Genomic DNA, 16,575 nt, shown 5'->3' on the forward strand with positions numbered 1-16,575 from the left:
TCGAGGGCGCCGTACAAGCCACGCTACAAAAAATGGAGAACGATGCAGGCCTGGCTGACCGCATGACACTTACACTAGTTCAAATCACGGACCTCTTGGATTTTGTATTAAGATCTACGTACTTCCAGTACAACGGATTGATTTACGAACAACGAGACGGCGCAGCCATGGGGAGCCCTGTATCCGCAGTTATTGCTAATCTCTACATGGAGATATTTGAAAAAATAGCAATAGAGTCTGCACCTTGCAAGCCTAAGATCTGGAAACACTATGTAGATGATACTTTCACCATCCTGCATCGGGATAGAGTTGATGTCTTCCTGCAACACCTGAACTTTCAACAACCATCAATCCTTTTCACCATGGAGATCGAGAACAACAGCAAGATCGCCTTTCTCGACACGTCAGTTTACAGAGAACCTGATGGCCGCCTTACCACCAGTGTCTACAGGAAACCAACACATACTGATCAGTACCTAGCATATGATTCACACCACCCTCAGTCAGTAAAGCGCGGTATTGTGAAGTGTCTGTACGACCGGGCTAAACGTCTCGTCACCAAACCATCAGTAATTGCTGGAGAGAAGAAACATCTGTCATCTGTACTTGTTTCTAACAGATATCCCTCCTCTTTTGTACAGAAGATCACAAAGGCACGAACAACCCCAAGAAGAGAGCCTGTCGCGGAATTTAAATCCACCGCCGTTTTACCTTATGTCCAAGGAGTTTCGGAGTCTCTCCACCGCTGCCTAGAACAACAAAGCATTCGCACCGTCTTTAAGTCCGACACGACACTTCGGTCACACTTCGTGCGACCAAAGGACACTGTCAACCCGGCTAAACAAGATGGTGTTGTCTACAGGATTCCCTGTGAGTGCGGCAAAGTCTACATCGGGGAAACAGGGAGATCTATGCAGGAGAGGATCAAAGAACACGACAGGGATATACGACTCGCCCGTACCCAGACCTCTGCCGTTTCTGAACACACCCACAAGACCGGCCACTATCCTATCTGGAATGAGGTCAAGTTTATTGATCGAGATCCTCACTGGTACACACGTAGGGTCAAGGAAGCTATTCACATAAGACTTCACCCTAACAACATCAACAGGGATAGTGAAATCGAAATTCCTGAAGCATGGATACCCACGATCAAGAAACACAACAACAGGAGAACGGTACAACAGCAGACCGCTGAGGGAACAGCTACTCACCGGAACAATGGAACAATAGGAGGATCGAAATGCACCAATCACAGGCGACCTTTGTGATATAAATGATACCATGCAATCAGTCAACCTTATCGCCTGAAGAAGACTAGCAGTAAGCAGTCGAAACGTCGCGATCTACATCTCAAGTGACTACATCGTGAGACAAATGATAATACACTTTATTATTGCATCTACCACGATGAATAACAACCTTTTCCTCGACATTGACGTAAATATTATTCCAGCACAACAAAGTTCTAAGAAATAACTTCCAGTGATTCTTGGCTATTTTCACTGATGAAGACCTGTTTGGGAGTGTGACTTGTGCCATGCAATGCTTGACTGGTGAAAATACCCAAGAATCAATGAAAACTGTGCTGTAAATTTTCTGTATTACCCAAAAATTGCCTTTAAAGAAAACTAATTTTGACCAAGCTTCAATTTCTGAATATAGCCAAGTATTTCTGAAAAGTATTTCTTAGAATTGTGTTGTCCAGTAGATTTTCTGTACACCCAAAAATTGCCTTTAGAGATGATCAAGCTTCCAAAATAACTAACCTCTTGTATGTCCTCAGATGTAGTTGTGTCCAACAGTCTAAAGAGCAAAAGCCTCAAGGGACGAGTGTGTTTACCAAGTACACAGGCTGAAGCTCCTGCAGTTGAGGCTAGTGACAAGTGATTTGAGAGAAGCTCAAGACACAGCAAGGTGAATTGATGGCATTCACTGACAAAAAAATAACCAAAAATAATGGTCTGACGTGAAATGTGCACAATACGTCAAAGGTGTAAATACAGTTGAATCTTTCTGTAATTGTAACTATGATTTTAATCAGTCTGGAGTGCAGAGTGTTGACCATTAGGCCAAAGAGCCTCCCACAAACATACATTGAAGTGTTAGAACAATAACAAAAGTCAGTTGGTTTACTCAACCAGCAGACCATGCTTATTATAATTATGCTGACAACTATTAATAGTGCAGATTTATTAATGTTGGAAAAACTACATAGACATTTGAAAGTATCAGTAGCATATTATCATATCTCACCTTCTTTGAATGAAACACTAACACGAATTGAAAAGGTTTCACCCTCAGAAAATTATCCTAAATTTGGGACAAACAATTTCTTGACAATTAAATTATTATCTTGAATTCATAATCTACAGTGCCACTCAAAAGCAGGTTACCACCTCTTGTCACATTTTTCACAAGACGCATGTCATTTCTATTGAGAAGAACTGACTACAGAAGCATTTGGTATGGAATATATTACTCGCAAGAAGCTGGCATGTATATCAAAAGCAACTGCTACTATGGAGAGCGTGCGTGACGTCCGTTTGAGTGGTTGCGCTTTCTGAGCGGAAGCCTCTCCCTACCTCTTAGGCCGAATTTTCGCTCTACTTTAAAACTTAAATGCCATCTTATGCCTGAAAATTTGAAAAAGAACAAGAGAGGAGCCCAAGACTCTGTAGAAAATGAAGTGAAGGAAGCAAAGCGCCAAGTCAAGACCTCCGAGAACATGGCCGATAACGACAACCAAGAGAAATCTGAAGTTGAACCCACTCTGTCAGATTTACGAAGCATGTTGGTGGTATTACAGTGCTCTGTAAACAATATCCTACTCAACAACAAAAACCTTAAGAGGAAATGTCGGCGCTGAAATTATCAGTAGTTTCTCAAGGCCGTGAATTTCAAAAGATGAAAGAATCAGTCCAACGCATAACAAAGGAGAATGAATCTCTTAAGAATGAACTCATACCTGCCAAAGAAAAACTTAAAGAACAGAAGGAAGAAACGCAATCTCTTGATGACTTAGAGCAGTATACAAGAAAGAATTCGCTGGAGATATCAGGAGTTCCAGAGAGCTGTTATATGTCGACAGAAGAGGTAGTCTTGAATGTTGCTAAAGCATTAAATGTCAACATAACACCTAATGACATAGAAATTTCACATAAGTTAAGATGCCAAGGAGCTACCGACACAATCATTACTGAGTTAAAAGATATCAAACTGGCCAACATTTTTCCAAAATAGCTCACCACCACTACAGATCATTGATTTTATCAATGAAATAAAATACAAATATAAAATCGAAAAGATTAATTAATGTTTTACAATGCAAAGTTCCCCTTCTTCTCCTTATTTCTCTTCCTCTATGTATATTTTAAATAACAATAAGGGATATACTGTAAATTAAAACACTTAGAATATATGTTTAGATTTGTCAAACAAAATATAACTAGTCCTAGTGTTATTGTAATTACTTGTGTTATCGTTGGTATCTTTGTATTAATATAAGTTACTTGCATGTAAAGTATTAGCAGTCACTGTAATTAGTCGCGTTTAAGTTAGTAGAACAGTTTTAATGAAAGTTATGTGTTTGTAAAGTTTTTGTCTGTGTGTGTGTGCAAAAGCAATAAAAAATATGTGAAAAAAACTGCTACTATGCTACATGTTAGTATCAAAAAAAGTTTGATCTAATGTCAATTAATTCCTGGCTCTTTTCATGTCAAACAAAAATCGAATGTTTGTAATGATAAGTTCACTTCATATCATTTGTGCAGTTGCGGAATGTAATATTTTCAACCACAATTCACAAAGGAAACAACCTAGAGGCTACAAACTAAGAGAAGGAAATACAACAGAGAAATAGCGAGGGTTTAATACAGTGTACCCAAAAATGATACAATAATATTTGTTCACAAAAAAGAAATCATTTATTTTACCTCAGATTAAATTCAGTGGTGCAGATTTTTATCACATGCTGAGCAATGTGTTGAGCAAGTGACTCAAATTTCATTCAGGATCAAACAACTTGTACAGTGAAGCCCTTGGCTTTCATTTCGTGGACTATTTTCTGCACTTCTGGCGAGGAAAATGCTGATCATTTAACAAGTTCAGTTGCTGCTTCCGTGTAAAGCATTTTTGGTAGTCAGGAGTTATTCCACATGACAAAGAGACAAGTGCCAAGCAAGTAAAAGCAACAGGCTTTTTCCTAGACTGGTTGTCTATTTTATTGCTAGGTTAAGAAATATTTTTGTCCGTTACAATTATAACAGTAATTTTAATCGTTTGGCTGTGAATTTGTTACTGGATTCGTGATAATGTTACGTTTACATTTGCACAATGAGAGGTTAGTGATCAGGTCTTACATCAGTGTTCTTCAGTAATGTCATCACAAGTTTATACACTCAACTGGATGGCTGAGAAAATAAATTTTTCATAGAGCAATAGTCACACAGAGTAATGTATATAGGTCACTCCACAATACCTTGTGTCAAAAAATGAACAAGTGCGCTGTTCTTGCTGCATTCCTACATTATTTTTCTCCAAAAAGTTATTCAACACACCAAATGTTGATTCATCCAACTCCACACAGTAGGGACGATGCCAAGAAATTGTTTGCCTGTGACAGGAAACAAGGTGATTAATGGTGCTTTTACTTTAAAACAACAATCAGTGTCATCAGTAGTTGGAACACCCACCCACATCCCCTGTGAAAGGTTGGATTAGTGAAATTTGCCCGAGCTCCTTGTTCCATGTACTTTAGTATAGCAAACAACACTGAAAAGTGCATGAAGAAGTGGGAGAGAGAATGATTAAAAGGCCAGAGTAGCAATGATGTGTCAGTGATTGAAGGCCCTGCAGGTTAAAACAGAACTATGAGTAAAAGCCTGAGTTGCATGAAAACTTTTCTTTTGCTATTGCTCAGTCAATACGGCAAGGTTTTGGTTTGAGATTTTCCAGTAAAGACCTCACTCTTGGTAATAACTATTAGTTAGTAATGGCAATTTAAAACTTGTTTGGGGAAATAGAATCAAATCTTCTCAAAAAGTATTCAGACAACTACATCACATACACAGTAACACCAACTGCACCATCAAACTCTAATCTAACTTGCATCCTTTGAAACATATACATTTTGAACATGTATGTATGTGTAGTTTTACCATATCCACTAGTGCATGTATTGTCACACCTATCTGATCAATAGTGAATTCATGTTCTATTTAGAAACTTGGTACAGTGAGTGTTATAACTGTCTTCTTAAGACACCTTACATCAGTATAATATTTCAATGCAAATTCCTGATCTTCAGTGCCTGCTCAGTAACACAATAAATAACTACAGGTAGAAAACCTTTCAGATGGTAAAGCAGTCCAAGCCAAACTATGAGAAGTTCCAGCAACAATCTGATGAACAGGCACGCCATCCAAACCAACAACCTTGGCTGGTTTTGCAACAGGTGTATTACAGTGTCCTTGGCCACACTGACCCATTGAGTTATTTCCCCAAGCATACACATGCAAATCTAACCAAAAAACAAATGAAAGCGATACAAAGTACATGTTAATTATCAAGTTGTGTCAGAATGTAGTCACTGATGTCAACTGCAGCTACAGTACAGCCCAAAAATATTGCACGGGCAAGAAGTGGCACAAGAAGTTCTTGCACCGCAAGAACACGCAAGCCACCGCAAGAAGTAAAAATGCCGTGTTTTTGCAGTTTACCCGCAAGAACTTTCGAAACACAAGAAGTTGGAAGTCTAACCACAAGAAGCCACAAGAAGTTGAAAATCTAACCGCAAGACAACGCAAGAACTTATGAATCTTACCACAAGCCGCAAGAAGGCACAAGAAGTTCCTGCAGGTCAAACTGTCAAGATCTGTTTGTAATGCTGTGTTGGTGATCGAAATGCTCAGCGCTTGCTCGCAATTTATCGAACGCTTTCGCTTATTTCGCGTAGTCACATACGAACCTGGCCCAGGTTGTTCAAAGGCTGGATAACGCTATCCACCAGATTAATTGCCATCCAGAGGATGAATTTTAACAAAACAAACAAACAAGAAGTTCTTGCGGTTTTAACTTCTAACCGTAAAGAAGTTCTTTCGGCTTGTAGGATCCAAGCGCAAGCGACCTTCAAGAATCCGCAAGAAGTTGACTTCTTACGTACGCAAAAAGAAGTTGTTGCGCGTGCATTACTTTTGGGCTGTACTGTATCCATATTGGTTTTTTCTCCAGGTCGTCAGCCAGGCAAGTATGCCAGATGACATATGTACTTGCCCTGGCAATATTTCACTTGCCCATTCAATAGGGAAGAATTGCAATTGAACAACATGTACTGTAAACAGAAAGTTTACTTTTTTAGTATTTTCACATGACCAGTCTCGCAGAACATCATGTCCATAGTGGTGGCAGTTGATGTTGTGGAGTTGGTGGACACAGAAAATCTAGGTACAAATGAAAACCTAGGTCTCTTCAACTGTCATGAGGCTGAAAGGAACGCTTTCATTCTTCCTGCTCGTATTTGGATTGTTTTTCTGAAGTGTTAACATTACTAAATGCCACATCCTGATCGAAACAGCTGATGTGATTGTACTACATGTTTCCATGGATGCAGATGCAGTGCAGAGGATCAGTGGTTGAAATGAAAACTGGAAAATACGGCATCATCAAAGTTGGCGGAAAAAATGATGATTTTTATTGCAAAAGAAAGCTGCCAATCTTTCTTGGTTTTCTCAAAGTTCCAAATGGATAACAAGTGGTTAGAATGCAGGAACCCATAAGAAAATTAAAGAAATGTTTTATTTTTCGGTAAAGTCAAACTAAACTCGTCCAGAGGACGACTCTTCGTGTTGTTTTGGTCGTCCATACTATTTGTTAGTCGTCTTGGACGACTGAACAACTGCAAATACAGATCCCTGAACTGGTTATACAGCACCATTTTTATCATTGAGAAGTCAGTGCTTTCACTAAGACTTAAGGACGTTCGTGCGAAAATTTTCCTCTTGATAGATTTTTTTAAAATTTTTACGCAGTCAGATAATCAGTTACTTGTGTCAGAAATGCAGAGAAATTTGGGAGTCACCGACTTCGTTTCAGAGATAAAGTGTGTGGAAAACTACCCTTATTTTGAAAAATTAGCGCACATAATTCAGCATGGTCTACAGGGGTTTGTAGCTAAAAATATCAAAGGTAGAAGTGTAGAAGTGGGTCTGTTGCATAAATAATTCCAAATGTTACCAACGTTTTCACAAAACTTAACCCTTGAAGAGGCATTTGAAGCCGTTGCAAAGATAAACGAAGAGCTAAAAAACAGAATTCCATGGTGCATTTTGCAAAAAAGTCAAACTTCCAATCGATAGATTTTCTTCATTTTTTTGCTAAACATAGAAAATCAGTAGAGAAAATGATCCATCAAAAGAAAAATAGGGGTCACCAAACGTCCAAGACCGTTAAATCCAGGCAAAGCCATAGCAATGGCCATCTGCCCTATCATTGTTCATTTGTGACCCTCCATACGAAAACACGTCTTATGAAACATGGCAATTTGGGTGAAACCAGGTTTCAAAAGGGTTTCCAAAGGGTTTCTAAAGAGTTTCCAAAGGGTTTCCAAAGGGTTTCTAAAGAGTTTCCAAAGGGTTTCCAAAGCGTTCCCAAAGGGTTTCAAACTACTGAAACTGGGTGTCTAAAGGGTTTCCAGGGGGTTTCTAAAGAGTTTCCAAAGGGTTTCCAAAGGGTTTCCAAAGGGTTTCCAAAGGATTTCTAAAGTGTTTCAAAGCGTTTCCAAAGCGTTTCCAAAGGGTTTTAAACTATTGAAACCGGGTTCCTAAAGGGTTTCCAAGGGGTTTCTAATGATTTTCTAAAGCGTTTCCAAAGGGTTTGAAACTCTTTGAAACCCCTTGAAACTGGGTTTCCAAAGGGTTTCCAAAGAACTTTTAAAAGTGTTAGCAACAGGTTTCAAAAGAGTTACCAAAGGTTTATTATTGTTTTTAAGGCAGTGCAAACAGGTTCCCTATCCTATGAAAGCTTTGAAACCCTTTAACGAAACGTTGCATCCATTTAAACAGCAAGCAAAAATTGAATGGAAGTTACGAAGAAGTGTTATTGTTCGAACCGCCACAGAGCATAATTATCTAGTACCGGGATTACTGACACGAAACAATTGATAAAAAGCTAATAACAGCAAACAAAGAATTTTGTATGAGTATTGAACTTTCAGTTTGAGTTGTTAGACCTGTAATTCGACAAGACCGAAATAAATTCAAGTAATCACTTGCTCGCCCTGTATTAGTTTGTCGCATTTTTGACATCAAAAAATTAGCGTACCTGAGCATATTCCATAATCAGCTACCAGCTTAACTTCTTTGCATAAAATATATTCCAATGGCAAAACATGAGAAGCCAATGCGACCACTTTGGTTTTCATGGTTTTTCAGATCGTTCAGTGTTCAAGCATGTGTATGTTTTTGGCACATGAGTGGTAACACAATACTGTAAGGTACTGTCACAGTTAAAAAGTAAAAACTATTTCTCCAGTTCTATTTGGGATAAATCAATGATTCAAACGGCGAAATGCTCTCTGCTTATAAATAGGAAGTTTAATCAAGGGTTCTATGACACGCTTTGCACTCTTAGCTAGTTTTTCTGCCAGGGAAAGTTTTTTTCTTTCAGCGTCCATCCCGTTAACTGGCTTACTGTCTCCTGTAGCATCACAGCTAGTAATGAAAAATAAATTTCTCCAGTTTTACTTGGGATAAATCAGTGATTCAAACGGTGAAATGCTCTCTGCTTATAAATAGGAAGTTTAATGAAGTGTTCGATGACGCGCTTTGCACTCTTAACTAGTTTTTCCGCCAGCAAAAGGTTTTCTTTCCACGTCCATCCCGTTAACTGGCTTACTGTCTCCTGTAGCATCACAGCTAGTAATGAAAAATAAATTTCTCCGGTTCTATTTGGGATAAATCAGTGATTCAAACAGTGAAATGCTCTCTGTTTATAAATAGGAAGTTTAATCAAGTGTTCTATGACGTGCTTTGCACTTTTCAATTCAAGGCGACATTATTTCAATAGAAGGGGAAAACAAACATTAAACACTGTGACATGAATTTCATCACGTGTTGGACTCGACAACCTGGTAAACATGCTGCCATCTGGATTAATTATCCATTTATTTTGTTTTTGACTAGTTAAAAAGGGAATTTATACAACAGTGTTGCTTTGCTAAATGTGCAAATGAGACCTAAACCTTTCAAATGCACTGTAACGAGACTCCTTGAACGTGATTATAATTTCCATAAATTGTGATCTTCTCATTGTGGTTGTAACGCAACGTGCGTCGCCGGTCAGAGCAATAAAACACTCATTCACGTATATCACTAGCAGATTGTCGGCCTGTTCATGATAACTTTACACAGACAGCAAAAATTACTCAAAAGAAGGAACGAAAACCATTCGAACTGAACTAACAATGCTTTTAACAAATTACAGAGTCTAAATAGTTCGTTAGCAGGATCGAAAGCCGACATGTTTCAAATTTACTCACAAGAAAGCAAAAAGTTTTGTAACGAGTAAACAGTTTAAGTGGAAAACATAATTTCAAATTCTTCGGAAAGCTTGAGAATTAGTTTAGAGAAAACGTAGGCAGAATTACACAGTAGTAAACAAAATATTCAAAAGAAAAGGTCGCACCTCACGCAAATATGCAAATGATGCGTGTCGTTGATCTCGCATGGAAACAATAACCTATTCGCGTTTACATTCGCAAACGTCTGCAATTTTCGCCACTAAACTTAGGAGAAGTTTTACAGGCGTTATGTCTTTTGATCTTTCCACAACTATAAATAAATCAGTACCGAGTCATGCCGCAAAATAACATTTCTGCAAAAAAAAAAATTAATATGCAGTGCTGTCGTGCATTTGCCAGCGAATGCAAACTAGGAGAATATTTTTTCGCCAACTCTTTCAAATCGGGTTTTCAAAGAGTACATGGAACATTTCAAGGGTTTCAAAGGGTTTCAAAGCATTTCAAAAGGGTTTCAAATGGGTTTCAAAGCATTTCAAAAGGGTTTCCAAAGGGTTTTAAAAGGGTTTCAAAGCGTTTCCAAAGGGTTTCCAAAGAGTTTCAAAGCATTTCAAAAGGGTTTCAAAGTGTTTCAAAAGGGTTTCCAAAGGATTTCAAAAGGGTTTCAAAGCATTTCCAAAGGGTTTCCAAAGCAAGCCTGCAAATAATTTTTGTCTATAGGCAGGTCATTTGTCAGGACAAGGACAAGTTTTGACCTGACAAAAAGCCAGTCTAGCCGGACAAAAAAATTGTTTGACGTTAGAAATTAAAAAGAGACATGACACATTTTGATATTTCAGTGTAGACTCTTCGCCAAAATATTGGTTGCAAATTTGAATAGCTTAAAAGTCAACTGAGTGTAAAATCGCTACTAGCACCAGCAAGGGGACCTTTACATCACGTCTGGTATTATTTTACCTGTTGAAAATTGACAAATTTACAAACGTTTATACCCCTAGTCACAAACGTTTCCAACATAACAAGTTTCCCACTATGTCTAAGGAAAACGGGAAAAGCCATGAAACAATCTCCCGCATGGACAGCTTGTCAGTATAAAACCTCACAATAACATTCAGAGACTTGAAAATTGGCTGAAATGAATTCTTCAACTTTTTGTGAAAGAAAGTTTCCTCTGAAAGTTTTCGGGGTCAATTGAATAAAAAATTTGCGTAATTATTTAAAATGTGGAATTGGAGGTGTTCATGACTATAAAGCATGACTAATTTGTACATTCACGCTTTTCACAAAAAAACATGTCTGTGGTACAGAAACTATATTTCAACCACACTGACAGACGTAAAAAAAACTATAGAGTTAAAAATTAAACTGATTTTTGATGATACGGACTAGAAAAATATTTGGTTACGTTTTAGAGGTTTTAAAGTTTTTGAAAGCGATTGCATTCAGATAAACGAAACGTGAGTATTTGGGCCATGTATTCAATTTCCATAATATTTTAATCGGGTCAATGTATTACGACTGAAAATTAATTCCACAACACTTGGTGGTAACAAACCTCAGTTTTTAGTAGTTTTCAGACGAACGTAATTCAGACTAAGTGGGGCTTCAAGATCTTTCACAATGCCACTGCAAAATGTAGAATAGTGGTGCTGATGTAATGTGTTTACAATTCGACATAACATTTGAGACGACGCACTGCACGTGATAAAATTCTCAGCATTGGAATAAAAACAGAACCGATAACAAAGCTTTTTTGCATAGTATTGTGTGGCAGTATAACAAAATAACTTGTCCCATATTCGGCCACAAATTTTCAGTGAAACTAATCTTTAGCAGAAATGCCCGGTCAGAGTCTCCGACCAGGCTAAGCTTTTATCTGTCAAAACCTCAAATTTACCGGACAATTGTCCGATGACTGACTGTTATTTGCAGGCTTGCAAAGGGTTTCCAAAGGATTTCAGAGCGACCTCAAACCCCCTAGAAAACGCTTTTGTGGATAAGACATGTTTTCGTATGGAGGGTCACATTTTATCACTTACCACACGCTCTCATGCAGGACGTGGCGTGTGAATTAGCATGTGCAGTAAGGATGCACAAAAACAATTAGCACGAACATCCTTAACACCTGCCAGAGTTCCAGCAGATATTCTGTTATGAATCATCATCTATGTTTACTTAGCAGTTTTCAAAAATTTGCCCTCCAGAGGAAGTTGCTATGGGGCTCTGTTACAGCTGTCTGACAGACACATCACCACTGCAGCCACCACTTCATATCTTATTGAAACCAATGCAAGTGTTTTTCTTTTTCAAAAAAAAAATTACATGTACTTTTGTTAATGTAGTTGTCATAAGTCTTTACCAGGTCATGAAACTGACCAAAAATTACATGTACTTTTGTTAATGTAGTTATCATACATGTAAGTCTTTACCAGGTCATGAAACTGACCCAAAAGCAACCTCTACACCAACCTTTAGAAAGTGCAAGACAGTGGCTGTCTCCTACTGCAATATCAATAACACAAGTTGACTGCAGTTCATCAATTAACCTTGGCCTTGCTGATGTAGCATCTACAGAGCCCGTCCCAAGGCATGGACCACAACCCCAAGCAAACACCTGTGTACATGAGTTCAGAACACACCCTGTAAGAAAGTAACCACTAACTGATGCACTTCTACTATATCAAGACGTATGTCCTTCCTATTTACACTTCCTATGTAATGATGATGCCAGAAAAAAGAATTTACGGTTCAATAATTAAAGTAAGTGTCTGAGTGATTTTCCCCTCTTTTTACCCAGCATTTTGTTAAGAGAAATAGAAACAATTTATCCAATGGCATGTTTCTAGCAACCTACATACAGGTTCTGTAAACACTAATGGACTATTCAAAAAGGCTGTGGAAATACTCTCCTGCAATTCTTGTTCCCACATCATTTCTCATTTTCCCAGCCTTCCACCTACACCAGATGGAATACATCTTGTTCATTGTTTGGCAAACATACAAGATTGAATCAGTTTTCAAACCAAATGTTTGCACCACTCAAAGGCATTTGAACCTCTGGACAAAAGTGTATTGGAGAGACTATGTCCAAGTCTGCATACGAGCCAAGTGGCCCATCCGGCCGGTCCTCATCCCAGTTTCCTTAGCCTGAAGCAACTAGGAGTATTTCTACTCCCCTCTGGATGGGATGCTAGTTCATCGCAGGGTTACCCCCAGCATTAAATTTGCCCGTACCCATTTATACTGGATGGAGAGAGGCTGTGGTGTCCTGTGGACATCCAGGACTATGAACAGTGGTCACATGACCAAGCAAGTGTGTGTGCATGTGTGTGCGAGCGTGAGTTTGAAGTGCGACTTTGTGTTGCTCGAGTAATTGACCTTAGTGGCTTCTGGGAATACTACATTTGCGACAAGTAAGCTCCAAATATGACGGAGAAGCACTTACCACCATTGGATTTAACCGGACCTGCTTCGAAAGTCGCATAAATGGAAGTGCGCATTTGAATACTATGCCGAAGGAAAGGGCACTGAGAATGTTCATAAGAAGACGTCTCAACTTATGCATTTTGCCAGGATGGAAGTACAAGACATATTCGAAGACCTACAAGATCCTGGTCCTATGCCGGAAGAGGGCGACAACGCTTACAAGGTCATTATTCGCAAGCTGGATTTCTACTTTTGTGTCGAGGAAAATATTCCTTACGAGCATCATGTTTTTCGTCAGTTGCCACTGCAGGATGTGGAGTCCGTTGACCAGTTTATGGTACGTCTAAGAAAACAAGCGAGGCATTGCAATTTTGGAACAAGTTTGAACGACAATTTGAGGGATCAGCTGATTGAGAAGCTAACGGATTTTGAGCTGAAGAGGAAACTGTTTAAACAAAGAAATATTACACTGGAAGAGACCTTAGACAAAGCTCATGCTTGAGAAGCGGCTGGGCGACAAGCAGCAAACATGACTGTGAATCCAGTGGCAGTGGAAGGAGACAGTGTCAATGCAGTGAAGACAAGACAGGAAATAGAGGATGATAAGAGAGGGACATCTGCCCATTGATAGGAGCTGTCCAGCAAAAGGAAAGAAATGTGCAGTGTGGGAGCTCAGATACAAGCAAACTACGCATACACTTATTATACACGCGTCTTTTGTGTATACGTGTATGTCAATACGCACACATATGCACATACAGTACTGTGCAAAAAGAATGCAAACGAAATTCACTACTTTTCGCGACTTTTCAGTGCTTTTCGATGAAATTTAAAGAAATTTCGAGTGAAACGATTTTTCGTACGAAGTTCGACGAATTTTCGAAAGGTCTATTGTTTTAATCAAAACGATAATTCGGGCTCTTCTTCGCAAGACCGCACGAATATTCACGCGAAATATCGTTGAGAGTAACAAACTTTCGAGAGAAAGAGTTCGCAGCGCGGCGAAAAGTCGCACGAAAATTCGCTCTATGAACAATGTTCGAAAACAGATGTAAACATCCCTCTGTATTTAAAAATTCAAACTTACCCAGTTCATTAACTCTCCTGAGACTTCATCTCCATGCTCACAGTGTGATGCAAATGGTCGCGTAAACATGGCAACCATTGTTTATATCCATACATTCAAAGATCGATCGTCAGTTACTCCTGAGCAATCATGCCCACCGTATCAAACTACACGCATACTCGAATTGAGTCTCTTTATCGACAAAGTCTTCATCCAGTGGAGATGTTTAAGGTGTTAAAAGGAGAAGATTTGAAAGTCAGTTTCGCAACGGTCATGCGTATAATCAAGAAACTGAAACTCACGGGATCCACGAAGAAAGGAACGAGTACTGGAAGACCCAGAAAGTTAAATGCTGAAGCCAGAGCATTTATAGAAGATCAGATGCGGAAGGATGATGAAACAACCGGCCGCGCGATCCAAAAGAAGTTAGCCAGACGTGGAGTCGTGGTCCATCCATCAACAGTGCGGAGATCCCGAAAACAGCAGGGCTGGACTCTTCAACGAACGAGATACTGTCAGCTGATTAGAGATGCGAACAAAGTCAAACGCTTAGAGTTCGCCCAGAAAGTTTTAGAGACCGGCGATACTTTTGACAACGTCATTTTTACTGATGAATGCTCAGTCTCCCTTGAACAATTTCGCCGTACATGTTACAGGAAAGTCGGCGAACCTGCAAGAAGAAAGCCTAAACCGAAGCACCCGCTGAAATTACACGTTTGGGCTGGAATAAGCAGACAAGGTGGGACGAAAATTTGCATCTTCGAAGGAATCATGGCCGCTGACCTTTACTGCGATATCCTTAAAAGCCATCTGGTACCTTTCATCAACGCGCAGCTCCCGGATCACTGCTTCATGCAGGACAATGACCCTAAGCACACTTCACGAGCAGCCAAAACGTTCTTTGAGGAGAATGGGATCAACTGGTGGCCAACCCCCCCGGAGAGCCCAGACCTAAACCCAATTGAGAACCTCTGGCACGAGCTGAAATACTACCTGGAAACAAAGGTCAAGCCCCGCTCAAAACAGGAACTGATCGACGGCATTAAGAAGTTTTGGAGGAAGAAGGTGGATGCAACGAAATGTGCGAGATATATTGACCATGTCTTGTACAAAGCCATTCCAGCTGTGGTTGAATTACATGGAGCAGCAACCAAGTACTAAAAGTTCTTGATGAACTTTAAAAAAACGGCTCCTTTAGGAGCCACCAATCTGAGGAAAGTCAATGACCAATAAAACAGAAACAGTTATCTTTTATCCTCTTTTACCTACCTTTGTAGCGTAAGAGTTCTTTCTGGGACTAGCTCTGAGTATTTTGGCTTTCTTTAATTTTTTTTTATAAGCGAGTACTGATGGTGCTTGCTGTTACGTGGTAAATTGCTAAATTATTCGCTAAGAGTTCGGATCAAATTTGGCTTCATCCCGCTTCACATTAGTATTTGAAAGCAATGTTTCCTTGCAATATAAATGTGCAAAACAGATCTAGAGTTGGCAAATGGATCATCGTGACGTCAACAAGCAAGTTTAACATCCCGAGCGCCCAAATATTACCGAAGCAAAATAGCGCATTATAAACGATAACGAAATCGACGAAAGAAAAAAAAACACAAAACAACGCATTGACATATTAAAATTATCTTTAAATCTGTTTCACTAAACTAAAGATACTGTTTAGTTCAATGGAACAGACTAAAGATAATTTATTTTATAAAGACACTGAGTCCGCGGGATGCTTTCAATAAGAGTTTAATTCACTGAAGCTAAGCAAAACAGCACTGGTTGACACTGATTAACGTGCCGCAGTGCCTTTCCTTTAATGAAACCGACTCAGTAAACAATGAACTATTAAAATGTGGACCAATTGAAAACACACCTCCCCGCATCTACTCCAGATTAAAATAAAAAACACAATGCTTGGTGGATAAGCTGTTTTCAAAGGACGTCTTAATGCGCTCTACCGTCCACGGCACAAAAGACTTTGATGCTCTTGACCAGAAGATTATAGCTGCGATAAAGGGTAAGCTTAGTTGACATATTGAAAACGCCGGTCTCTGACAACAAAACAAAGTATGTTTAGGCTGCTAAAACATACTGTTATGAACTTGAATATACCGTATTTTAAAAGAAAAAAAAACATAGCATTACGTTTGTCTTATCATGACCTAAATATACTTAAAGGAGCTCAGTCGCGGTGTTTTGAGTTATTTTGGCCGGGTACAAAATTTCCATTTCACTGAAAGAAACCTGAAAATTAAGTAAATTGAAGATAAAAAGACACCAAAGAGATAATAATAAACCATAAAGGAACAAGGATGGTTAAGGATGGAGAATTTTCACAAAACTTATTCATAGTTTCTCTTTTTTTCCAGCGGAAGTTGTGCAGACATTCGGATACCAGTGCCGAAATTCTGAGGAGCTGAACAGGATGTGGGAAACTTGCAAAGTTAGCATCGGCAAGAGATGCCAAAACACCAGAAATAAAAATAGACAAGCTTAGGCATTTTTTTTTACCTCTCAACAGTAGGCACAATGTTTCTATAGATCTAGGTTTGGGAATCTTTTTTTTTCACTT

The 16,575-nt window shown here is 39.1% G+C and overlaps 3 protein-coding genes and 1 pseudogene across 8 annotated transcripts in view; 3 read left to right on the forward strand and 1 right to left on the reverse strand.

Annotated features, from left to right (window-relative positions):
• Positions 1 to 16,575, reverse strand: part of LOC145479127 (putative E3 ubiquitin-protein ligase HERC1) — a 304,004-nt gene that overhangs the window by 224,476 nt on the left and 62,953 nt on the right. For all 6 annotated transcript variants that reach the window (XM_081457396.1, XM_081457404.1, XM_081457389.1 and 3 more), the window contains exons 10-13: positions 11,984 to 12,128; positions 5,350 to 5,521; positions 4,481 to 4,615; positions 1,770 to 1,935 (exon numbers count right to left, since the gene is read on the reverse strand). In XM_081457396.1, coding sequence (XP_081313522.1) covers positions 1,770 to 1,935; positions 4,481 to 4,615; positions 5,350 to 5,521; positions 11,984 to 12,128 — 618 coding nt within the window. The remainder of the gene's footprint in view (positions 1 to 1,769; positions 1,936 to 4,480; positions 4,616 to 5,349; positions 5,522 to 11,983; positions 12,129 to 16,575) is intronic.
• The window catches only part of LOC145479610 (uncharacterized), a 385,465-nt gene that overhangs the window by 61,248 nt on the left and 307,642 nt on the right, over positions 1 to 16,575 (forward strand). The gene's annotated exons all lie outside the window — the stretch shown is intronic.
• LOC145479373 (uncharacterized) overlaps positions 1 to 16,575 on the forward strand; it is a 117,845-nt gene continuing 101,270 nt past the window's right edge. The window contains exon 1 of the mRNA XM_081457722.1: positions 1 to 1,440. Coding sequence (XP_081313848.1) covers positions 33 to 1,271 — 1,239 coding nt within the window. The 5' untranslated portion in view covers positions 1 to 32 and the 3' untranslated portion in view covers positions 1,272 to 1,440. The remainder of the gene's footprint in view (positions 1,441 to 16,575) is intronic.
• Positions 12,135 to 13,692, forward strand: LOC145479646 (uncharacterized; annotated as a pseudogene).

Source organism: Orbicella franksi, chromosome 1 (assembly GCF_964199315.1).
Source record: "Orbicella franksi chromosome 1, jaOrbFran1.1, whole genome shotgun sequence".
NCBI lineage: Eukaryota > Metazoa > Cnidaria > Anthozoa > Scleractinia > Merulinidae > Orbicella > Orbicella franksi.